Genomic DNA, 24,594 nt, shown 5'->3' on the forward strand with positions numbered 1-24,594 from the left:
GGTATACATGCGCCAGATAATCAAAAACTGGTACTATAGACTTTGAAAATATATAGATAATTCTAGGGGCCTACTTATACTAGCCTATAAGCATCAGCTTCGGATCCTTCTCAACAGTAATGCAGTGAGCACGACCTGCACTCACTCGTAAGATAATCCCGGAAGTCTTCAGCGGAGCCCAAACGAGCCGCACATCGCTGATTGAACGATACAAGTGGATCCATCGACGATCTCGCCTCTTCTCCCTCATTCCCCAGCTATTTCTAGCTTCCATACCCGACCTCATCTAATTGGATCAAATTACCCCTTCAAGCCCCAAAGACTCCTACCAAGACCACATCAGTGAAAGTTCCCCTCGTAAGCTGAAGTACAAAAGCAGGGCCCGGACCGGGCAAAGGGCAACGGACACGGGCAACGGGCAACAGGCGTATGAACATACCCAAAGCTCGGACGCGGTGATATTCTCCGGCAGAACTTCACTACATAGTCCCCATAAATCCCGACAAATCCGTCGACGAAGCGTAGCCTGACGTTGCCAATATTTCCATTCAGACTCGAGGGTGGATCTCTCTTCCGGTGATAATTTGATAGGATCTAGTCCGGTAAACCCCGTAAGTTGCGTCTGGAGATCGATCTGTTCCTTTTCAAGACGTTGAATATCAAGTCGGAGTTCTGGAATCCGAGGTATCGCTTTGAGTGTTGATAGAGATGAACGGGCTGTTTTCTCTTCTGCTTTGATTGAAGTTAATTCGTTTTGAAGGTGCTTGATTTCAGTGGTCATTGTGTCGATCTCGTTGGTATGGTTGTCATCTGATACTTGCTGCAAAGTATGATAAACTACCTGCTTCCCTATCCCACCCACGTCATTTAGTCATTCGGAAATGTTTCAATGCGCGGAGATAAAATGTGCAAAACAAAAAGAAACAAGAAAATAAACGCGAGGAAACGAAAAATACCTGCGACTTTCCCTGCAATCTCCCCATTCTGATGTAACTTTTGCAAGATCTTGGTTGCTTGCCCTTCGAGATCTTAGCGCATGATATTCCATGGGAACATGCCGGTGGCTCATATCTACCCTTGGAAACCTTATTATGAAGGTTCAAACAGATATCAGTGGCCTGGATAATGTCCATGGTGAGAAACTGACTGCTTGTCTTCCGGCATACATATAGGACTTACCGAGTAAGGACGACTAGAGGCCAATCAATGATTTAGGACGAATTTTCTCCTAGGATGGAAACATCGTACTTTTGTTCACCTAGTCATCAAGTCATCGTATGAGCTATCCAGCAAGTTTCAAGGAATGCCTCGAGTCCCTCACGTAAATATTCAAGAACCGTCAAGTTATCTTCGAGTCAATGTTAGCTTGTGTATCTATTCATACACATTTCGAACTAGAAACGAACCACCATCGACAACCGTCGGCATCGGTGCATCAGACTTCGCTTTTCGAGGAGCCATCTTGACTGACGACAATTATCAGAGTAAAGGATTAGGATGCAATGCGGCTCGCACAAGGCGGCACATCACGGGAATTTGGCTCACGTAAACACTACAAGAACTACACTCAACTTGAACACAAACAAACTCAGAGACGACAGAAAGAGTATTTCATCAGGGATTTTAAGCCTCTCATCTAAGAAATCATAGTCCGCCAATCATATGTCCAAAGGCCCCAGGTGGCCGTCAAATCCAGAGCGTAAATGCAAATATGTGGGAAATAGAGGCGATTCTGCAGAATCACCTAACAGACAGTTAAGACCTTTTTTTTGGAAATGGAAAAAAAAAGAAAACAGGAGAATGAAAGATGAAAAGAAGGAAAGAAAAAAGAAATGACCGCCTCCGGGATTAAGACATATCAAAGAATAAACAATGCAAGATGTAAAACGCCCACAAATCAACCAGAACTTCGACCGAGGGTATCACATCACAATCTATAGGCGAGTCAGTATAAGTAATTACTACCAACGAGAAAAGGGAAACGTACGCAGTCGCTGTCTTTATTGGCACTGGGCACTCCCATTTCTTCGAAAGTCTTGGGACCCTTGCCAGGAAGTTGGCCACTTGGCTTCGATGGCTGAGTGGAGGGCTTCTGAGTGGGGGTCGCCGACTGTGGCTGGGGAGTAGAAGATGCCGATCCTCGAGATGGCAGACGTGATTCTCCACGCGGGGGGGAATTGGCCTGGAGGAAATTGACCGGATGAAGGAGACCCGGTAGAGCGAGGAGATGCCGGTAGTCGCGGGGATGGTAAAGGACCAGGTCCACCTTGAGCAGAGACAGGAGTTCGCACTGGTTTGCGGTCTGGAGGAACTCCCTCGAGTCGGTTAGGACGTCGTCGGTCGCCGCCAGGTGGTGGAATAGGAGCCGAATATCCAACATCTACTCGAGGTGTGCCACTGGGACTGATCATATTACCGGCCTGGGGACTTGTCGGACCAGCAGGCGCACTCATGGGGGTACCAGGGCCAGGGCGATAGTTCATCGGACCCTGTCCATAAGATGCTGATCTAGAGCCCGGGTTGGAGCCAGGTGGTCCTCCGTAGCCTTGAGACGGACCATTCGACCTCAAGTTAGGGTTTACACCGAAAGCCGAGCTTGGTCGAGGATCCGGCATTTGGTAATTAGGTTGACCCGGGGGACGAGGACGAGATATGGGGCGATCCGGGTATGGAGCAGCAGCAGAGGGCTGATCGGACAAAGTCATGCGAGAAGGATCTGGCATCTCAATGTTTTCAGGTGTCGCTTCCAAAGATCCCCCACGTTGGTGAGCAACATAACGTGTTGACTTGATACGAGAGATCGCAACCTTCTCATGATCCTTTCGAGAAAGAGTCTTAGAGCGCGAGATGCTGTCAATACGACCAGAAGCATCTTTATTTCCACTGGCGGCGGCCTTGGCATACCAGCTGCGGGCCTCTTTGATATCAACTGGGACGAAAATACCAACTTCGTAGAAGTATCCGAGGGCAAACTCAGCTGTTGGAAGGCCACTCTGAGCCGCACGCTGGGCATAGGTAAAAGCCAGCTCATCGTTCTTCTCGAAAACACCTTCATGTCCGCAAAGGAACCATTTGCTAATGGCCATCTCTGCCTCTGGTTCACCTTGACGTGCTGCAAGGGCATTATAATGTAAGGACAGAGCGGGGTTGAAATCGCAGCCAAGTTGGCAAAGCTCATAGGCAGCGCCCATCTTCACTTGCGCCTTTGCGAATCCATTGAATGCAGCCTTCTCGATATTGACCCGTGCAGTGTTGAGATCGGCTGGGAGGTATGCGTCTGGTACACTGACTTGAGGAAGTTCACGAGCACAGAGCATACCATATACATAGGCGCCCTGAGGCGCATTCTGATCGCATGATTGCGCAGCCATACGAATATATTCCAATCCTCTCTGGTAGTCTTGGCGCTGGCCATGCTGACCAAGAAGAATCATCATTCCCAGGCGATAGTATGAAGCAGAGTCAGACATCGCCACACCCCGTTCATAGTGTCTAATTGCCTTTTCGGGTTCTCCCGAGCTTTCAAACTGCATTCCGATACGATACTCTGCACGAGCATAGCCCTTCTCCGCGGCCCGAGAATAGCATCGGAAAGCCTCCTTGCGATCCACCCGGAAACCGAACTTGCCAAATTCCAGCCACATACCCTTAATAAACTCGGCGTGAGGATGATGCTGCTCAGCCAAGAAGCTGACAATGTTCATTGCGTCGGTCCGAAGTTGTCGCTCCACCGGAGGCGTATGAGGACGCGGAGGCTGCGTCAGAGACAGACGATCCTCATTCTGCGCAGCTACTTCCACAAAGGTTAAGGTATCCTGCGCCCACGCAAGCTGTACTTCGGGGTCTGTTGTGGATAAAACACCCGGACGATGACGCTCCAAGGTGGCCTCTCGCTGCTCATCGGTTGGGGGAACATTCGGGGGCGGATTCCGGAGAATAGGGAAAGGAGAAAAGTTGGGGTGATCCATCGTATCATAGGTCGCAGATTGCGCGTAAGCACCATGGTCGTAAACCTGAGCTTGTTGGGGTTGACCTTGGACTGCGGAGGAAGTTCGTTCGGGGAACTGCTGGCGGTACTGCGCGGGCGCGGGCGCGGGCGAAGAGCCCAGCGACGAGGGTTGTTGTTGATGATACTGTTGCTGTTGAGCGCGGCGGGGATCACGAGCGTGATGTTCCATTTGCGCGATGTTGTCCTGCATGTTTTCAGGCACTTCGGGCATTACCCTACCGGGACGAATCAGTACTCGAACCCGCGGCATTCTGAGGGGCTTTTCTCTTTCTGGGGTGGTAATGAGGAAATGATTCCATGCCTCTTACCTCTGAGGGGAGGGGGAGATGACCTCTGGCATGTAGAAGTCATCCTGACCCCCTGGATACCAAGTCGCACCCGCCCGTGGTGGACCACGACCCTGTGGTGGTCTATTCATTCCGAAATGTCCGAAAGGGTAATTTTTCAAATTTTCAAATGAAAAAGTACCAGGCAGGCACTAGGAAAAAGAGAACATCCACTGAGGGGGGGTAGAGGATGGATATAAAGAGGGAGAGGAGGAGAGGAGGGGTGGAGGGGGAACTGGGGGAAGTTGATAGTAGGACGATTTTCTAGTTCGACTGGAGGGGAAGTTCTTAGTTAAAACAGTTCGTTAGTATATGCCAAGACAACACCCACTTTGAGAACTTGAGGGTCTTGTGGATTGGATTGGATTGGATTGAATTGAATGAATTGAATTGAACGAAGTGGATTAAATTGGAGAAGAAATGAAATTAATTAAATACTGCGAGGCTTTAATTAGCTGACTGGGGCTGTTCTGCTGACGGCGGAGTAATATAACATCAGCATTACTATGTATGTACATAATAGATTAGGTTAATACCCTTCATATGTAGTAGTAGTACAATACTTATAGTAAGAAGTATAGAAATCTTAAATAGTTAGCTGACAATCTGAACATAATCTGAATAGTATGGTACAGCGTAAGAGTATTTGTATACTACATAGTACAAGTATTGTAAGGCAGCATATTCAGGGCTTCTCCACCTCAAAAATAAACGGGGTTTATTTTTATCTTGGAATTTCCAGAATCTTTTTGCGCTGATCACCAGCCCTGCGCCGCCATGGAGCTGCAGCATTTCCATCATCCTTTTACGCCTTATGATATTCAGCTTCAGTTTATGCAGGCCTTGTATGGTTGTCTACAAAATGGAAAAGTTGCCATTTTTGAATCTCCCACTGGTCCGTAACTTAACTCCCCCCGCTCATCCCATCCCTTTTCTATTCCACCCACTTCCCCTGGCGTTTGTTGCTCCAGTCTGACAGCCCGCTAGGTACCGTAAGTCCCCACTAGTCTTTGATTGGAGACAAGTGATCCAATGTGCATCATGATACCCTGTTCGGTTCCGATCAAGCAAGCTAAAAACGTGGCGGTGCTTTGGGGGTATTCTAGGGTAAATCGTTGAGTCTGATCTGTGCCTCCTTGACTTGGCTACGCGATCATAAGCGTCAGGCTTTTCAAGAATCATTGGACCAAGCAGGCGGTATGTATTACACTTTTTCAAGATGAAATCGAAATGACCCTTACCCCTGTTGCGTCATGTCTCACAGTGGGGTTTAGGCGACGATGATGAACCGGAGTGGATGATCGAATTTGCCAAGCGGGATTCCCGTCGGGCCATAGCAGAAAAACGTCAGGAATTCGAGGCACGACTAGCAAAGATTAAACAGGAGGAAGAGCGTCTCAAATTGGCTCATGATAGCCAGGAACGGCCACGGAAGAAACAGGTATGATCCTTTTTTATAGAAACAAGCTTCAACTCAGTCTGAATCGTTTCATCAGCGATTAGAGGAGCAGCAGCAACAGCAGCCAGCATCCGAACCAAATCTCGATGATGAGAGCCAATTTGTATTGGATGACTATGATAGCGATGCCGAGGAAAGGCAAAAGACAAGCCAATCTATTGGAGTCGATGGTCTCTCCGCCAGTACTCTAGCTCTTCTAGAGAAGTACAAGGGACAATTCACATCTCAAAAACCCGACAAAGACGATGATGAAGATGACTCCGTCAAAATCTTCTATTGCTCGAGAACTCATTCTCAAATCAGCCAGTTTGCAGGAGAGCTACGTCGGGTTGCATTCCCATCCAGTCTACCCAGTGACCCCGAAACCGAAGGAAAAAGCGATCTGTCAAAACTAGAGGAAAGAATCAAGCACCTTTCACTAGGATCCCGCAAGAATCTTTGCATTAATCCTAAGGTGCAGGCGCTAGGAAATAGCACGGCAATAAATGAGCGGTGTCTAGATCTCCAGCAGCCTGGGGTTGCTGCTGAAAAGAAATGCTCTTATCTCCCTTCCAAAGACGACGAGGCGCTCATGCTTCAGTTTCGAGATCATGCCTTGGCAACAGTGAAAGATATCGAGGATATTGGAAAGGTTGGAAAGCAGATCGGAATTTGTCCGTACTATGCGTCGCGCTCCGTCATCAAGCATAGCGAGGTCAGTACCGAAATTATCCGAGCATGAACATTGAACATTGTTGACTTTCGGACTTACAGATCGTGACACTTCCATATCCGTTACTACTCCAACGTTCAGCCCGGGAGGCACTCAACTTATCCGTGAAAAATCACGTAGTGATCATCGACGAAGCCCATAACCTCATGGACGCCATTGCAGCAATTCACTCCGTGTCGGTCTCACTGCAACAGCTAGAAACCGCGATTTCTCAATTAACGACATATGCGCGCAAATTCAAGACTCGACTCAAGGGGAAAAATAGAAGCTACCTGGCTCAAGTAATTCGGCTCGTGAGCTCTATCTCCGGCCATCTTCGCGGTATCTCACAGCAGAAGGGAGCATCAGAAGGCTCAGTGCAGTTTTCTGATCTAATGGCTGGCAAGGGAGTCGATCAGATCAATCCATACAAGCTTTCTAAGTACCTACAAGAAAGCAAGCTGGCTCGAAAGGTAGATGGATACGTGGAGTCATCTGAAAAAGATCAACCGACTCAGAAGAGAGATAGGACAACAGTTCCGGTCCTTTTCCACATCCAAAGCTTTCTCCTACCATTGATGAACCCATCAGAGGAAGGTCGACTTTTCTATCAAAAAGACCAAAATGATGTTCTGTTGAAGTATATGCTTCTTGACCCGACCAACCACTTCCGTGAAATTGTCGAGGACGCTCGTGCTGTGATTTTAGCCGGCGGCACGATGTCTCCTGTTGGTTTGACTGATTCTTTTACTGTTATTCACGTGTTAATAAAATCGACAGATGACTGATTATATGAATCATTTATTCTCATATGTGTCACCCGAACGTCTGGGTACATTCAGCTATGGCCACGTTATTCCATCGACCAACTTGGTCGCGCAATCGCTGACCAAAGGACTGCTGGGTTCCGACTTTGACTTTACATATGAATCCCGAGGATCGGAAAAAATGGTAAGCCTTTGGATTTACCCGATTTTGCATCCCACTCAGTCCTAATGATCATGGTAGATCACCGATCTGGGACGGACGATAGCCACACTATGTCAAGTCATTCCAGACGGCGTGGTTGCTTTCTTTCCCAGTTATGATTACCTTAGTCAAGTAGTCAATGTCTGGAAGAAGCCAATTGCAAACGGAAATGGCCAAACTACATTCAGTCTCGTAGAGAAAAAGAAAAGGATTCTATATGAATCCCGCGAAGCCACCACGACGACCGACACATTACTTCAAGAGTATACGCAAGCCGTCGAATCCGGATCGGGGGCATTGCTTTTATCAGTGGTTGGCGGGAAGCTATCAGAAGGAATCAATTTCTCCGATAAACTTGGAAGAGGCGTCTTTATCATCGGACTACCCTTCCCCAATATTCGCAGTGCCGTCTGGCAAGCCAAAATCAAATACATCGAAGAAAAAACATACAAAAGCCATTCGGGATCCGAGCCGGAGAAAAGAGCCCGGGCCAGTGCAGCGGGAAAAGAATTCTACGAAAACTCTTGCATGCGCGCGGTGAATCAGTGTATTGGGCGAGCGATTCGACATGTCAATGATTATGCGGCCATTGTGATGATTGACCGACGTTATGAAACACCGCGCATTCAGAGTAAGTTGCCTGGGTGGATTCAAGGGAGTCTTGTGTCAGCAGCAACAGATCGCCCTGCTCAGATGACTGTTCAAAGACTTTCTAGATTCTTTGCGGGGAAGTCATAATATGAATGTAGTAGATGAGCTTCGAAAAGAAATAATCCGAATTCGGAAGTAATCGTTCCCCTCATTAAGCCAGTAGTCAACCTTTAGACTGCCTTTATGATCTGCTTTCCGTTTTACATCCCCTGGATCCTGTGATTACTAGTCCTTGACGGACTGCTCATACTCTCCTCTATATCATCAAAGATTCCACACCAACTCGTCCAAACAGTAAACGGCTGATCAGCCCTAGCACAAGGCATGACGTAAGGTCAGCCTATTTGGCAGAATACCCACCGCCCTAGGCGGTATGACCAGGTTCACACGTGACCAAGCGCAGCCCCAGTACAGGGTTTGACCCTATCACGGGACAAGCGAAGGGCCTAGCGCACACTCTAGCCGGCGCGAGCGTGGATTTCAACATCTGAGTCGGAAGTATCCACGACCCTTCCCCCCTTCAACGCCCAACTTCAGACCGGTCTTGTCGAGCACACCACCAACGACAAGATGCCTACCCGTTTTTCGAAGACGCGGAAGCAGTGAGTCGCCTTCTCTCTATCGCCATTCCCTTGCCCGAAAAATCCCTGTGTGATCTGCGCGATCAATTTGTCGAACTATCACCGGCGCACCCAATCTTCAAAAAATTCGCCTATGTACACAATTTCACGACAAGAATAATAACTAACATGACTTTTCTATCACAGCCGCGGCCACGTGTCCGCCGGTTACGGTCGTATCGGCAAGCACCGTAAGAGCCCTGGTGGTCGTGGTATGGCTGGTGGTCAACACCACCACCGCACCAACATCGACAAGTACCACCCCGGTTACTTCGGTAAGGTCGGTATGCGCTACTTCCACAAGACCAAGCAGCAGTTCTGGAAGCCCACCATCAACCTGGACAAGGTACGTTACGATTCGAATCGATCGGTTCCCCCCAGGGCGGAAAAAATGGAACAAGCGAAGCAGGATGTGTCTCATGACTATGTGCTGGGGATGAGGATCAATGGAAATGAGAACATTCATTGCGACTATGAAACGATCCCGAAACTGGGGGAAATACGATCGCAAGATACCTTGAAGAAATGGTTGAGCTAACTGGGATTTTCAAATAATAGCTCTGGTCCCTCGTCCCCGCTGAGCAGCGTGATGCCTACGTGAGCGGCTCCAAGTCTGACGTCGCTCCCGTCATCGACCTCCTTCCCTCGGCTACTCCAAGGTCCTCGGAAAGGGCCGTCTCCCCCAGATCCCCGTCGTCGTCCGTGCCCGCTACTTCAGCCGTGATGCCGAGCAGAAGATCAAGGAGGCTGGTGGTGTTGTTGAGCTGGTCGCATAAGCGTTGATTCTCGGTGTTTTCTTTTAGGAGAAGAAAGCGGGTGAATCGGGGCAACGGTCTTGTGGAGGATCAAAGTCTTTCCCCCTATAAGAATTTGAGGAGGACGATCGGAACTCGGAAAAAAGATCGTTCAGTAGTCGGGGAATGGTGACTCTGGCGGTCGAAAAAGAAAAAGGGTTTTTGTGTATGCAATCAGCATAGCATGGCCTCCGAATGCCCTTACGATTTCACAATTGTGTTAAACAAATACCATAAGGAGGAATTTTTCAAATGTCCTGTGCCCTTTGATCTAAGCTCTCAATTGTTCATCTAGGGTAGGCTTCTGTCGGATCTTGACATATCCTGATTCAGCTGAGGAAGATGATGGATAATAAGACTACGTATCCGGTGCTTGTTTTTCTCCATCCTAATAATTCTTGGACTTATATTGCTTCGTGTCCTCTACATAGGCACTTTTTTCTCGTAGATTGTGACACCAGATGGAACTTGACATTGGATTCTGGCGTCTTATGTATGTCATGCTATGTGTAAAGTGCTAACTAGATCTTTGATTCCCGGACGGATCCCCTTCTCTCCTTACCCTGGTTTCCCACCGCCAGTGTTTCACTAATGAACCGAATAGCCTCATCGGCCATGTTGGCCGTCACTTCATGACCAGCCGACTGGTCAATGATATCCTCAAACGTGACGCCACCATCGCCAAACCACCCATCAGCCGCAATCGCCTTCTTGAACCATGTCAAAAATACTTCTCCACGGTGGTAAGGCACAAGTTTATCTGAACCACCAGATATATTCAGAATCCGTTTGCCGGCAAGACACCTCGATAACAAAGGTCGAAGCTGCTCCTGTTCCTTTTTCGTTGGTTCAGGCAAGGGACTATCACGCGCAGGACCAGGAGATTTAGTTGAACTGGTGCTGGAGGTGGATTTGGATACGGAGTCCATGGCCCCAAGGAACAGACTAGCGGGATCATATCTCTTGACTGTTTCCACAAAGGAAAATGGGAATGCCTCTGATCCTAGAATTTCAGAGCCAGGCGGCGAAGACTTTGTCCATGATGGTAATTTCGATAATCGGGCACGATCAACCATGAGATTGAGATAATCCGGACAACCGATTATAATTACACCTGCTGTCATTCGAGGATCGTGTAAAAGACAACTCCAGGCAGCATGTCCACCTAAGGATACTCCTAGAACTAGATTTTCGGAAATGAGATGTTCGTCATTTGGAAAGATGAATGATGCAAGATAATCCATGAGTAGAGATGTATCTCTCGCCGTACCCTCTGGAAAAGATAATTAGTTTCAATACTTTCGCCATACTGGATGGCAACTTGTAGGCGGGGCAGCCTACAAGATCTGTACGAAGAAGGATATATCATGATCACTCACGGAAAACGGAGAACATGTCTTGCGCATGCCGAGGATTACCCTGTCTCCAAGCCTCATTGGCCAATGGATCAATAAGTCTTTTACCATGATTTCTTTGATCAAATGATACAGCAATCAATCCCTTGGTGGATTTGCTTTGCGGGTTGCTATTCCAATCACCAATAGCGGACGCAGCAATGCCAGCCATACGCTCTTGGCTTGCTAATCGCGGATGAAGTAACCAAAGACATGCGACATTTTTTGTTGTAGAGTTAAGTTCCTCGAGACCATGTACAGTCACTGAAATACCTGCGATGGCATATGTCTTTTGAGACACCGGTGTTGGGGCAGGACGACCTGAATCATCGAGGGTTTTCATAGGATCGGTCATTGTGACTGGTCTTGTAATTCGAATAGATTATATGTAAACAATTTGAAAGAAGAGAGCGAATCACTCAGATGTGAAATGTATAGATCTATGTAGAAGTAAAGTAGAACAGATATTGGTGGGGGTACTGAATGGTTTACCTAGGCGACTCGGGTATATCGTTGAGCCGAGGAGAAGTAAATCGCAGGCTTAGGGACTCTCCGGACTCCACCCTTTAGGACTTTAACTAATGCCGGTAGTCTGTAGTCACTAGTGACCATTCAAATCCTGCGCATTGCTAAATGATGTGCAGATGTGCACCATTATTTGGATCTTCATTAAATATGCCGTGAATATGTTGACTACATTGGTTGTATACATATAACTGTATTATAACTATCATGGACTACACACGGTATAAATTGCACCACGTGACTAAACTGAAACGTCCCCAAAAGGCAAAACGAAAACCTCAAAACTGTTGACGGTAACAAAAATCAAAAAGGAATATCTTATTGAAAAACAAACAGAATCTGGTCAAACTCGACATATCTATCCAATTCCTCCCCTCCTACAATTACTCCCTACCCAATCCTCCAACTTCCGGCACTTCCCCCTTCCCCCTTTTTCCACCGTTGACCGCCCACTTCGGATTCTCTTGGCGGGCCTTTCTCCAGTCGGAGACATTCTGATGGGGCGGAACTCCACCGCAGATGCGAACTAATCCAAGACCACCAACGCTCCTTTAATGTCAACAGTCGCGTGCACTCTCTTCCTCCCCTATCAAAGGGCATTATTTCTGTGGTCGTCGACTTAGAATGACTGCCGCAAAATCTAATTACCCCGAACAGGATCTCGATTGATCCGGTATGTCTGCAACTCTCCACGTTCGGCTCCATAAACTGTCAGGAGCTGCAACTAATGATCGACTCGCAATAGCATCATGGCCGACACCTTGCTAGCCTCTACCCCTCAGAAAGAGGCTGGTAATTACTCCGATACAGGCAATGCCCAAAACCCCGAACCCATTGCTCTCCCTAACGGTCCGAAGTTAGCATCGCCATTTCCTTCCCCGGGCGAGGAGAAACGACCGTCATCACTGAAGATGGGCCAACCGGCCGGAGCCACGGAAGGAAACAAAAGTGCAGAGACTCGACAGGTCCCTGCGGGGGTGGATGGGCCTCTTGACAGCAAAGAGAACCAACGTAGATCGTCAACACAACAAGACTCTCCCCGGGATAGACCCTCCCTGAGCTCTCGATTGCCCAACAGATCCACTACAGACGAAAAGCCGCCGTCGCTCAAGCGTCACCAACAGCAAAGCTCGATCTCCGGCCAATCTCCCCCGTCTCGTGCCCCCAGCGTGCAGTTTCAAAATACAGAAAACGATGTGCCAGAACTACCCCCGTCACAGCCTCAATCCCGGCCAGCTTCATTATATGGCGATGATTCGGAACAACCCAGGGGAAGACAATCGTTCATGAACAAGATCAAATCGTTGGCTGGGGCTCCTTCATTTTCATCTCATTCGCGATCTGCCAGCGGTCCTAATATTGGAGAATTCCGGGTGCCTCCAACTGACTTGCAAACTCCTGGCTCTGAGCGTGGTGAATTTCGTTTCCCTGAACCTCTACCAGAGGAAGGAAGCGACATTGATGCCGATGCCGAGGAGAGCGGCGGAGAACAGCGCGACGCTCCCAAGAAAAAGAGACACTTCCGCCGAAGACAAGCCCAGGACGAAGAAAGTGGAAATCAAACTGCCCCAACGACGCCCAAGACGAACCGCCGACCTTCGTTCCATTTCTCGTCATCATTTGCGCCCTTTGAGAATTACCGAACCAATCTTTTCCCTCGCAGAGCTAGTACTACGGACTTTACGCCCCAGCAACGGGAGGGTGTGTCCGAAGATGAGGGTCGTGACAGGCTCACTAATAGGCGCAAAAGATCCGCTTGGGGCGCCGCTCGGGGGATGTCATACATGGGGCGACAGAATGATGCGCATGGAAGTCAGGATGAGCGCCCTAGTCATTTGCGACGGCTGACTGGGTTTGCCGGACCATCTGAAAACGCAGAGAGTCTTACAGCTACTTGGAGACGCCATCGGAATGAGCGAGGAACTAGTGCTAGCGCTCAACGATGGAAGCAGATCAAGGCTGGCTTCAAATTAATTGGCCAACGCCGCAAGCCTGATAATGCAGTGGACAATAAGAAGTCTGCAGAGTTACTTGCCGAGCTGGCCTCGGGTGTCCCAGCAGCTTTGATATTGGCAAGCTTTTTCCAAAGAGATGAGCACGGAAGCAAACGAATTCCAATTCTCTTGGAACAGTTGAAGGTTCGCGTTACAGATAGTCGCATTGATTCGCATTCTGGCGACCGTCATCTCGTGTTTCGTATTGAGCTCGAGTACGGCAGTGGCATGACGCGGATGAAGTGGATTATTTATCGAACGCTGAGAGATTTTGCGAACTTGCACCTCAAGTATAAGCTTCATCTTGGAACTAAGAAATACATTCAGTTACGGACCAGCGAGAATAGCCAAGACATTCCTCGATTCCCTCGAAGTGCTTTTCCCTACATGCGGGGTGTTCGAGGCTTAGAGAGCGAATTTGAAGATGAAGAGGAAGATGGAGGTTATGAGACAGGCAACGAAACCGCTCAAAGTGGGACTGAGAGACCTGGCAGGAAGAAGAAGCAGACCCAGCAACATCAGCGTCGACCATCTGCCGGTATTGCTAGAAGGAAATCCAGTATTACGAACCAAGAAGGAGAGTCAGCAGCAGGCGAAGGACCCGTCGGAAAAAGGGAGACATACCCTGAGAGACAACGCAAGAAACTTGAGATGTACCTGCAGAAGATGATTCGATTCTTGATCTTCCGTGCTGACAGCAATCGTTTGTGCAAATTCCTTGAACTGTCTGCCCTCGGTGTTCGACTTGCTGCCGAGGGAAGTTATCACGGAAAGGAAGGTTTCCTGATCATCCAGTCATCCAAGGGTCTTGACTTTAGAAAGGCTTTGACTCCGTCTCTAATCAAAACACGGCATTGGCCCAAGTGGTTCCTTGTTCGCCACAGCTACGTTGTTTGCGTGGATTCTCCAGAGGAGATGAACATCTACGATGTCTTCCTTGTGGATCCTTGGTTCAAGATCCAAACACAGAAGATCAGTCTTCGGAACCAGAAGGCAAAGGATTTGGCTAAATCCGCGAAGCAGTCTGCGAGACATCCTCAGCACCATACCCTTCGCCTGGAAAACTCCGAGCGTAAGCTTAAGTTGCTGGCACGTAACGAACGTCAGCTCCAGCAATTTGAAGACTCGATCCGATTCATGGCTGCGAATACCCCCTGGATGAAACCCAATCGCTTCGATAGTTTTGCACCCGTCCGACAAAAATGCTTTGCGCAGTGGCTCGTTGATGCTCGCGACCACATGTGGGTGGTGTCCAGAGCAATCAACCAAGCAAAGGATGTAATTTACATCCACGATTGGTGGCTTAGCCCAGAGCTTTACATGCGAAGACCTGCTGCTATCAGCCAAAAGTGGCGATTGGATCGTCTGCTCCAGCAAAAGGCTCGTGAAGGTGTGAAGGTTTTTGTCATTATGTACCGAAACATCAACTCCGCTATTCCCATTGACTCGGAATACTCTAAGTTCTCTCTCCTTGAGCTCCATCCCAACATCTTTGTGCAAAGATCTCCAAACCAATTTCGTCAGAATACTTTCTTCTGGGCTCACCACGAGAAGCTCTGTCTTATTGATCACACTCTGGCGTTCGTTGGAGGTATTGATCTTTGCTTTGGGCGTTGGGATACACCCCAACATCAACTGACTGATGATAAACCGACCGGATTTGAGACAACAGATATGCCCAAAGACGCGGATCATTGCCAACTCTGGCCAGGAAAGGACTACTCGAACCCTCGAATTCAGGACTTTTATGACCTAGACAAGCCGTACGAGGAGATGTATGATCGAAATGTTGTTCCTCGTATGCCGTGGCATGACATTTCCATGCATGTAGTTGGCCAACCCGCGCGGGATCTCACCCGGCACTTTGTCCAGCGCTGGAATTATATTCTCCGTCAGCGCAAGCCTACACGCCCGACGCCATTCCTGCTGCCACCCCCCGACTTCAATGCTGGTGATATGGAAGCCCTGGGCTTAGAGGGAACCTGTGAGGTTCAGATCCTGCGTTCTAGCAGCATGTGGTCAACCGGAACACCGGACGTGACGGAGCATAGCATTATGAATGCTTATGTGAAGCTCATCGAGGAGTCCGACCATTTCGTCTATATCGAGAATCAGTTCTTCATCAGCACATGTGAAATCGACGGCAGAAAGATCGAGAATCTCATTGGCGATGCCTTGGTCGAGCGAATTGTCAGAGCAGCCAAGAATGAGGAAGCATGGCGCGCCGTGATCGTCATTCCCTTGATGCCAGGCTTCCAGAATACTGTAGACAGCGAAGGAGGAACAAGTGTGCGTCTCATCATGCAGTGTCAATACCGCAGTATCTGCCGTGGAGAGACTTCCATCTTTGGACGTCTTCGTGCGTTGGGAATCGAGCCGGAGGACTATATTCAATTCTTCAGTCTCCGAGCTTGGGGCAAGATTGGCCCACAAAGCCAATTGGTCACGGAACAGCTGTACATCCACGCAAAGTGTATGGTCGTGGATGATCGAGCTGCCATCATTGGATCAGCAAATATCAATGAGCGATCCATGCTGGGCTCGCGTGACTCTGAGGTTGCTTCCATCGTACGAGATACTGATATGATTCAGTCTACCATGAATGGCAAACCGTATCTTGTAGGACGATTCCCACACACACTTCGCATGCGTCTTATGCGCGAGCATCTTGGAATCGACGTCGACGAGCTTTTGGAGCACGACTTCGCCACTGAAGAAGAGCTGCGGAAAATCCAGGTTGCCGAGGAAGAAGGACGCTCGCAGATCAAGGATCAGGAAGGGCCAGATTCGGTCTCTTCGATGATTGAGCGACAAGATGAACGTGATATGATGGATCGTCGACATCGCATCCAAGACGAGTTCCTGTCACGCTCAGAGGTCATGCACAGTTTCAATCATGATGTTGACTGGGAACAGGGTAGCAATCCCAACCTTAAGAGCAACAGGAAACTCACTGCTGATCCCCGCGTCACTGCAAACGCTGAGCACACTAAAGACGTTGATGGCGAAGGCGTTGACAATCTCAAATCCGCTGAAGAAGCTGGGCTGGGCGTTGCACGGGACTCACAGATGACACCTGATGGTAGAGAGGCTCTCCTTTCACCCATTGCTTCGGAAGGGAAAGGAACTATTACCGAGCCGAAGCCATCCCCGAAGCCTGCTCGTGTTGCGTCAACCCGTAAAGACGCCAAGCAAGGGTCATCAGTTGATACATCCGGAGGCTCTGAGGCTAACAACCACTCGGACAACCACTCACACAACCACTCCCATGGCCATGGTGCTTCCGGGTCATCTAGCCGCGAGTCGGAGAATGGTAGCACAGGCTTGTTGGTATCCAAGGAAATATACGACACTTCCAGGTACGGCCAACCATTCGTTCCCGATATGAAGCGTATCTTTGTCGACAAGGATTGCATGAAAGACCCGGTGAATGATGCATTCTACCTCGACACTTGGCAGGCAGTTGCAGAGAAGAACACCAAGATTTTCCGATCTGTATTCCGTTGTATGCCAGACAGTGAGGTCAAGAATTGGAAGGAATACAAAGAATATGCCGCCTATGGCGAACGATTTGCGGAAATGCAAAGTAATAAGACTGCTTCGCAGTCCCAGCAAAAATCGTCAGGAGTTACATCCCCAGGCGCGGCATCAGTTGGTTCACCGACATCCGTTCTCAGTCCCAGAGCAGATGGATCAACCGTCGAGCCAAAGACTCCCCAGACAATCGATGAGAAGGCCGAACTAGGCAAATCCGAAACCTCGAAGACCGAGACCGAACGCCCACAGTCCGACGCCAATCAAGAAGCCCTTTCATCTATTGACGAGAAATCCGCTCTCAAGGTAGCATCTGACCCTCAACTAGTAAGCAATGCTACAAATGGAGGAAATGGTGTTTCCGCAGAAGATTCCGAGAAACCTCGCTCCAACTCCGTGCACGTCGATTATTCCGAAGCCGTCAATCTAAACGCATCTCAATCCCGGAGACGCCGACGTAGAGGCACCACTATTGGCTCTAAGCGTGAATTCCACGCTTCTGACGACGTGATGGACTCTGACCGAGCAGAAGACCTTCTTAACAACGTCCAAGGCCATCTCATTCTCTGGCCCTATGACTGGTAAACTTCCCCCTCCTTCGTCCACCAATGTCCAGAATACTAATTTATATCAATAGGCTCGAGAAAGAAGAACAAGGTGGCAACTGGCTGTATGCTTTAGACCAGATTTCTCCTTTGGAAATCTAGTACGTGAAATTCCCTCCCCGTTGCCCCTCCCCCTCTACCCAATTTCAACCATCAGCAAATTCTAACAATGATGACAGTAATTAATCTGGTCCACTTGCACCACACCGAATGGCGCCTTGACTTCAACCATACACAACCAGCATTCTTTAGTAATTTTGAAGCGCGTTAATTGCGAGCATTTCAATTTCTTCATTTTTAGGGCGGATAGTGTGATCCCTAGTATCTTGAAATCGCTATTGCTGTTACTATCCAGAGGCCCTGGTGGCGTTTCTGGTACCTCTTTTTGATTCGATTGAGCTATAGACCAAAAAATTAAGACTATATAATGCTTCATTCAGAACTTCAAGTATAGTAATTACTGGTTCAACTGTATACGACCAAGATCGATTCCTCGGTGGTTCTGCCGCGATTCTATCTAGCCGGGGGTCTGATCTCATCTTATTACGCTAGTGTAATGGACAAGCAGCACCGCAAGTGCAGAATACCCATTAAGTAGTTACTAAGTAGCCTTCCAGCTTATAATAAAAGCAGTCGTTTGACTGTCATCAACAGGCGTTGGTCAGTTAGATGATTAATATACTCGTGTATGTACAGGAGATCATACAAGCTCGAAGTTATCTCGAAGCATCAAATCAAAAAGCAAGGGCAGAACCACCGGGACCAGCAATATCAAAAGATGAAGGAAAAGAAAAAAAATACATTCAAATAATCATGGTATCCATAACATCAATCGTGATCCAACCCAAGCATAAACAATTAAAAAAAAGATACCAATAGCCGCAGGCAAGACAAGATAATTCCAATCCAATCCATCCAAGTAACACCACAGAAAGAAATCATAGAGAATATACATGCAAAGTCAAGGTGTATATGTATGAAACGAACAGAAATCAACGAGGGGAATAAATCGTGGAAGACAATTTTGCTCGGGGGGGGGGGAGTACATTAACCTGTAATGTATCAGGGAGGGCAATAAGCATGAGGGGTGGTGAATGCGAAGAGAGGAAAGGATGAGTGTAAGGGGGAAATCAGAAATCAGAGCCATGAAGGGTATTGCTGGATCAGATCAGATCAGATCAAGCAGAAACAGGCTGTTGACCCTGATCCAATTTCTCAGATTGACCATCAACACCATCCTCATTCTCACCCTCATTTTTATTCTCAACCTCCCCTTCCTGATCATTCTCACTCAAAAGAATCTTCCCCTTAGAATGAATCGCATTCTTCAACGAATCAATATAAGTCCTAAACTTCACAATCTCCCTCAAAAGATACGAAGATTTTCTCTCCCAATTAGCCATAGCCTTCGCTGCATTCGGATGACGAGGCGAAAAGGCCAAATTCATCGCTGGTCTTAACTCATTATGTCGCTGTAAATCATCCTCCACATTCTTCACATACGACTGAAGAGCCTTTAACTGTTCTTCTTCCGTCAAATTAGATGCCACCATACTTTGTTGTGGTGGACTCCAATCACTTATATTCACGCGGTCTGCGGGTAATTTAGGTCGAACGGCACCAGTTCCCTGATCAATTGAACTTCGAATCGAACTCTGGATACTGGGTCTCGGTGCACCGGAAGATGGTGGTGGTGACCGATTTTCGGAATTAATCAATGCGCTATTGACGACTGCGTCGCTCCATCCGTATTCGATATTACTTATTCCCCCGACGAGGGGTTGTTTGGATAAACGTGCGCTCCAGTAATTTGCCGTTGATACGAATTCCCGAACAATTTCTGGCGTTCCTGCTTGGAAAAGATGGACTGCTCCGGTTGGTAGACTTAAAGCCCAGACATGCGGGCGGGATTTAGAGTATCCTGGTGGTGGAAGTGCGCTGGCGATGGTTTGTCGAAGCATGAATTTCCATATTTCATCTGCATTTTCGGTCCAGTTTCCTCCTCCAACGACTACACCACCGCGCTGTTTAGCTTTCATGCGCATTGATTTCGATGCATTGTTGAATGAGAAAAGTCGCATCCAGCCCTGTTGAATAACAGCAAAGCAATCATTCCAATTTCGGTCTTTGGCGCGCTTATCGACGGCATCCAAGTGATGCTTATGTTTCACGCTACCTTCCTTAGCCCAGGGGGCACCAGCCAAGGCCAATGTCTCATCTTCAAGGAGAGGAGTTGTCCTCTCCGGCTCCTCAAAACTGTAGATGGAGGTTGCAGAGTCCTCTCGGATGATTGCCTGACTGAGAGCATTGGCGAAACCAATTGATTGCTGATACTCTCCACGGGGGAATTCGGAACCAAAAGAATCCACGGAGGCAGAGGTAAATTTACCCAATGAGTATTTGCTCCATGTGCTTGACGCGGTGGGACTCCAGACCGAGGATTGATCGTCCAAGCTTGTTCTGCTAGAACCCATCATAGACGGAGGGTATAGTCTGGCGCCCCGAGACCGTGGCTTGGATGACCAGCGTGCAGCACCGTGGCGAGAATCAGCTGATCGACCACGAGGAAAGATATCCGAGCCACTTTTGCTAATAGTGCTGGGACTCCTGCGGAGAGTGCTTGACGACGGGCCGAGGAAATTATTGGACGTCATGCGCGAAACTTCCTTTTCTGGGTGCGCGCCATGAAGTGGAAGTCTTTCCTTCTGGATAGAGTTATAGAAATCCTTTAGCACACTTTCAACCTGCTGCTCCCAAGCTCTGACGGTTCCAGTAAATGGAGCGTTGACTAATGGACCAGCTTCGCTATCTGCTGTGTTCCGTCCGGAATTGTCCAGCTCCTGCGATCTGCGGCCGATATCAGAGGGAAAAGTAGGAGAGCGGGCGGAGGTTGGAGTGGGCACTGGGTCGGCATTTGCAGGAGTCGTCTTAGAACGGTTGGCAGGACGGAGTGTTTCGAAGCCATCTGGTGCTGCGTCCATGGCAACGCGGTGAATTGTCGGCAAGGTATTTCTGACAAACTGCGACTTGGTCATTTTTTGATCAATGTCGGCCAAATGCAGATCAGTGTTTAACAAGAGAAGTGAGTAGCAAATGGTGTGAACGACGTCTATAGATCTGTTAGCAAGACATGCTAGGGTACTAAGTTCCACGGGAGTATGCTTACCAGTAGCTTTAAACCCATGGCTCGGGTTACAATCACACCATCGAGTTGAAAAGGCATCCAAAACCCGATCAACTTGCTGAGTTTCTCCCTTCAGCACCAAACGCTGACAAAGACTTCGGAGAGCCGCCAGGATATTGAGATTGGACCAATTGAAGAGTCGCATATAAGCCTCACGTATAGTAGCTCGGTCAGGGTCACCAAGCCAAGCTGCGGCAGGCTCACTGCCTACAACCTCATCTTGACTATCAAAGAGCTTCTGTGCTTGTTCTCGATCGGCCGCAGAATGCCCATCTTCAACAGCTTCGCCAGGGCCATCCATCTTCTCGTCGGATTCGTCTTCGATAGCCTTGGGTTCTTCCGACTCTATCACGGGAGTGTTGGATGCAGTTTGATAGTGAGAGACCTCCGAAGCAGCAGGTGATTCAGGAACACTATTCTCAGATGGGAGAATCAAGTATTTGGGTCCCACCAGACCATCTTCAGGTACGTCAGTCTTAGTGGAGATCTTAAGGTTGCGTGAGAAGTCTTCTACAACAGGTGACAGCATAGCCGGTGATGCTGGGTTTGTACTCTTCGCCTGCAAGGGGGAATCGGCAGATGCATCAGACTCCACCTCACTAGCTTTTGACGTATTGTCAGTGGTGCCACGATTGCTTGCTAGCGGTGAGCGATCCTGTCCGCGGGATGAAGTCGGGGGCTGAAGGTTTGACTTCGTCTTTGATCCACCTCCAGGAGCCGAGACACTTTCTCTTGGCTTTTGTGTTTGCAAGGACATTGCTTCACGAGCCAATTTACTGCCTTCACGGTTCTCCTTCTGGTCCGCATGAGCAGGGGTACCGTCTGCTAGATAAGGATCCATCACTTGTCGCAAGCTACTAACTGGGCTTGGCTCGGGCTTCATATCCAGCGCATTTGACGCAAGATTCTGGGGTATAGCAATCGGCGGCGGGACATTATCAACCACGGACTTCTTGCGACGTCTGAAGAATGAAGATTTCTGCTTGACCAAGTGAGGGGGTCCTTCACGAGTAGCTGGGGCTGTTCCAGCCGAGCTCTTAGGTGGTTGCTGTCTGCGGGCCTTAAGGTTGGGTGTAGCTGCAAGACTAGATTCCTTCTGATCAGCGTCTTGCACGTATGATAGATCATTGCTGTTGGAGGCTGGAGAATCTGTCGGGTTTGGCGATGAAGTCTTCCCTGACCCAAAAACTCGGCGGAAAAAGCCAGGACGTTCTTTGGACGCGCTTGAAGGGTTGTTGGTATTGCTGTTGGTTGCTGTGATGACAGTCGTCGTGGCCATCGCTGTAGGTTCTGGCTGCGGGAAAGCAGGTTTATTGTATGATATAGTCGGACTTGGGGCAGGCGGATCGGATGAGCCTGTAATGGCCGGAGGCATATCAAGATCATTTTCGGCGGGCAAGTGGAATTCGCTATCCCGGCCTTTCAACGTACTTGTGCCGATGTTGTCAGGGCGAGTTTTTCGGACCTGGGGTGCTTGAGCGGATTTCATGCTGTTTCGTCGTGATGCGACAGGCGTTCGTGATGCAGGAGCATTTGGAGTCCTATAATCCTGGGCTTTCCGAGGTCCAGCCGGAATACTCGGTGTCGGAGCCGCATCGTCGTCGTAAAAGGAGTCCTGGCCTGGGTTGTGATCGGTGTATGGCATGAACGCTTTCTGAGGACCGCAATCGAAACTCTCGGAGCGCCGATCCATACCTGCTGAATCTGCTCGCGTCCTAGGCATTGTATACGTATAATCTGCAGTCGAAGTGCTTCCCTTGCTACCTTTTCGTACATCATTTGAACGTGGCATAGTTCCAGCACCCGATCGAGTGCTCATGGCATCGCCCCGAGCACTGCCCATCCTCCTTGGTGCCGTCTGATAGTTCGAACTACTGTTGCTTCGGCGACCCCTGGCTGTTATCGTAGCATAGCGGCTGCTACTATCATCGTATGGATAGTCGGCCTCAGAAGAGACCGAGGAAGAAAACGTGTGGCCGCGGTACCGTCCATGGGATGATTCAGTCTCGAAGGCGGAATTAAACAATCTGTAATCATCTAGTACTGACGAGGCCGGGGCGAATTGGTCAAGCGAGAGCAACATATTATCAACGATTGACGTTCGAGCCGCATGGTTGGGAGACAGGGATAGGTCATGAGGATCTCGTTCATCCCCCGACTCGCTCGTCCTTGGTGCATTGTCGAGGGTAGCTGCAGTTTCCGGGAAAGCGTCGCGGATAGACGGACGGTTATATGATCGCTTTGGTCTATATGTACTCGCAGTCTGAGAAGGAGGGGTTCGAGGAGGGGAACCGGCAGCATATGCGTCGCGCTGCTGAGACATTGTCACTTGACAACGCGGGTTAGCTTTTGTGTTTGTAGTATCGAGTTGAACAAAAAGGGATGAGTCGTCAAATGTGCTTGCATCTCGATCCTCACAAGGGATTATGATAAGCACTGGACTGCCACGTACCAACAATGCCAATGCCCAAGAGTAGAGGGATCGGAGAGATCGTTGCCCGAAAATGGAGGTGGGCTGGACCAGTTGCAGAGCTGGACTCGCTGAACCAAAATCAGCGGGCACGGGGAATTGAAATTCTAGATTGTCATTGCATATCCTGGATGACGCAAGGAGAAAATCCTCGGTGAAAAGGAGGAGGAGGAGGAGTGGTGAAAGTTGAGAGAGTTGATTGATAACCAGACTGGATGGGAAGAGGAAGAGGAACCCGGGGAACTCCTGAAGGGTCGAAAGTACGTATCCGCACTTGGTGGGACTCACTTTTTTTTAAGTTCAATAATCAATCAGCAAATACAGAATAGCCAGGGGATATTCACGGTAGAAAACAAAATTTAAGTGAATAAATTTGGAAATAATGAAAAACGCCGTAGTCTGTCAGAAATGATGGACGAAACAGGGGGGGATGGTCCAGGATTGTCCCTGAGCTCTCCATCTGCATTGCATTCAGGGGTTGATGTGTTGGCAGTCGGGATATATAGTACTAGATATGCACTGCACAGGATATGGTCTGAGTGACTGAATCTTGTGGAATGAATATGTATTGCTTAACAGTCGCTATCTGCTTGATTCTTCTCAACTCGTCCAAACTCTCACGGATAACTTTCTGACTCCTCTTAAAACTGGTGGAGTTCAAGTGGAGTAAATTGCCCAGTCGTGCGTCCAGGCTGATTTCCATGCAGGTGATGCATCAGTCCTTCTATGTACCTACATAGTAGTAATTTGGCAGTGTCTAAAGGGTATTCATTAATGATGGATCCATATTCAGTATATAATGATCAGATTTGCTTGTGTTTTTGCAGTAACTACGGTCTGTTGATTTTTATATACATCTGGTATTGACCAACTAAATATGTAATTATACTAAGCTGGAGTTACCACTGGCAGTAGATTGTCAATATCTATACTACTTAGCTAGATATCTAGTTAGCATCCCAGAGGGCTTGAACTTCTAATAACATATACTAACTAATTTACAAAGCACAAGATCATACTAAAGAGCGGAGTCCACGAATGACGGTATTGACTACTGCTAGGTAGCAGTAGTACTGCATTCCGATATGTCAATTTCACAAGTATTCAGTCAATCCATCCACTGACAACATACAGTATACAAATTAATATCACTGTCTAGCCTCTAGGATATGTACTATCCACTCCACACTCCGTTTTTATTATATATTATAAAATATTCGGCTTTAATCTACTCTTTATATGTACTACGTATATACTGTAGCCAAACTGAATACTGATTTATACTGGCAGAATTAAGCGGTGAAAGATGACATAACCCCGACACGTCCTCCTTACAAGCCAACAAGCCAACAAACCCAAACTATTCCAA

General features: G+C 48.4%; 6 protein-coding genes across 6 annotated transcripts; 3 read left to right on the forward strand and 3 right to left on the reverse strand.

The window, feature by feature from the left end:
• Window positions 1–79: 79 nt before the first annotated feature.
• On the reverse strand, window positions 80–4,487 carry N7469_005244 (uncharacterized protein; the record flags this gene model as incomplete). Its single annotated transcript, XM_056644164.1, has 8 exons — window positions 80–286; window positions 440–849; window positions 957–1,019; window positions 1,076–1,118; window positions 1,988–2,110; window positions 2,155–2,182; window positions 2,212–4,224; window positions 4,318–4,487. Coding segments are annotated over 8 exons (3,057 nt in total), but the record flags the coding sequence as incomplete, so codon positions are not given.
• An 889-nt stretch (window positions 4,488–5,376) lies between these two features.
• chl1 (DNA helicase) lies at window positions 5,377–8,192 on the forward strand (the record flags this gene model as incomplete). The annotated part of the gene is made up of 7 exons (XM_056644165.1): window positions 5,377–5,442; window positions 5,502–5,532; window positions 5,610–5,776; window positions 5,832–6,488; window positions 6,548–7,248; window positions 7,328–7,436; window positions 7,494–8,192. The coding sequence occupies 7 exons, from the start codon at window positions 5,377–5,379 to the stop codon at window positions 8,190–8,192; spliced, it is 2,430 nt and encodes an 809-aa protein (XP_056500979.1).
• Window positions 8,193–8,675: 483 nt separating this feature from the next.
• N7469_005246 (60S ribosomal protein uL15) lies at window positions 8,676–9,501 on the forward strand (the record flags this gene model as incomplete). The annotated part of the gene is made up of 4 exons (XM_056644166.1): window positions 8,676–8,707; window positions 8,873–9,071; window positions 9,284–9,352; window positions 9,412–9,501. The coding sequence occupies 4 exons, from the start codon at window positions 8,676–8,678 to the stop codon at window positions 9,499–9,501; spliced, it is 390 nt and encodes a 129-aa protein (XP_056500980.1).
• A 539-nt stretch (window positions 9,502–10,040) lies between these two features.
• On the reverse strand, window positions 10,041–11,268 carry N7469_005247 (uncharacterized protein; the record flags this gene model as incomplete). The annotated part of the gene is made up of 2 exons (XM_056644167.1): window positions 10,041–10,792; window positions 10,899–11,268. 2 exons carry the CDS (start codon window positions 11,266–11,268, stop codon window positions 10,041–10,043), a joined length of 1,122 nt encoding a protein of 373 aa, XP_056500981.1.
• Window positions 11,269–12,187: 919 nt separating this feature from the next.
• On the forward strand, window positions 12,188–17,757 carry pld3 (phospholipase D; the record flags this gene model as incomplete). The annotated part of the gene is made up of 3 exons (XM_056644168.1): window positions 12,188–17,547; window positions 17,604–17,672; window positions 17,751–17,757. 3 exons carry the CDS (start codon window positions 12,188–12,190, stop codon window positions 17,755–17,757), a joined length of 5,436 nt encoding a protein of 1,811 aa, XP_056500982.1.
• A 992-nt stretch (window positions 17,758–18,749) lies between these two features.
• On the reverse strand, window positions 18,750–23,078 carry N7469_005249 (Sec7 domain protein; the record flags this gene model as incomplete). The annotated part of the gene is made up of 1 exon (XM_056644169.1): window positions 18,750–23,078. One exon carries the CDS (start codon window positions 23,076–23,078, stop codon window positions 18,750–18,752), a length of 4,329 nt encoding a protein of 1,442 aa, XP_056500983.1.
• Window positions 23,079–24,594: the final 1,516 nt, after the last annotated feature.

This window comes from Penicillium citrinum (assembly GCF_028827155.1).
Source record: "Penicillium citrinum strain IBT 23319 chromosome Unknown utg000004l:1.0-2404223.0:1.0-2405248.0, whole genome shotgun sequence".
Classification (NCBI taxonomy): domain Eukaryota; kingdom Fungi; phylum Ascomycota; class Eurotiomycetes; order Eurotiales; family Aspergillaceae; genus Penicillium; species Penicillium citrinum.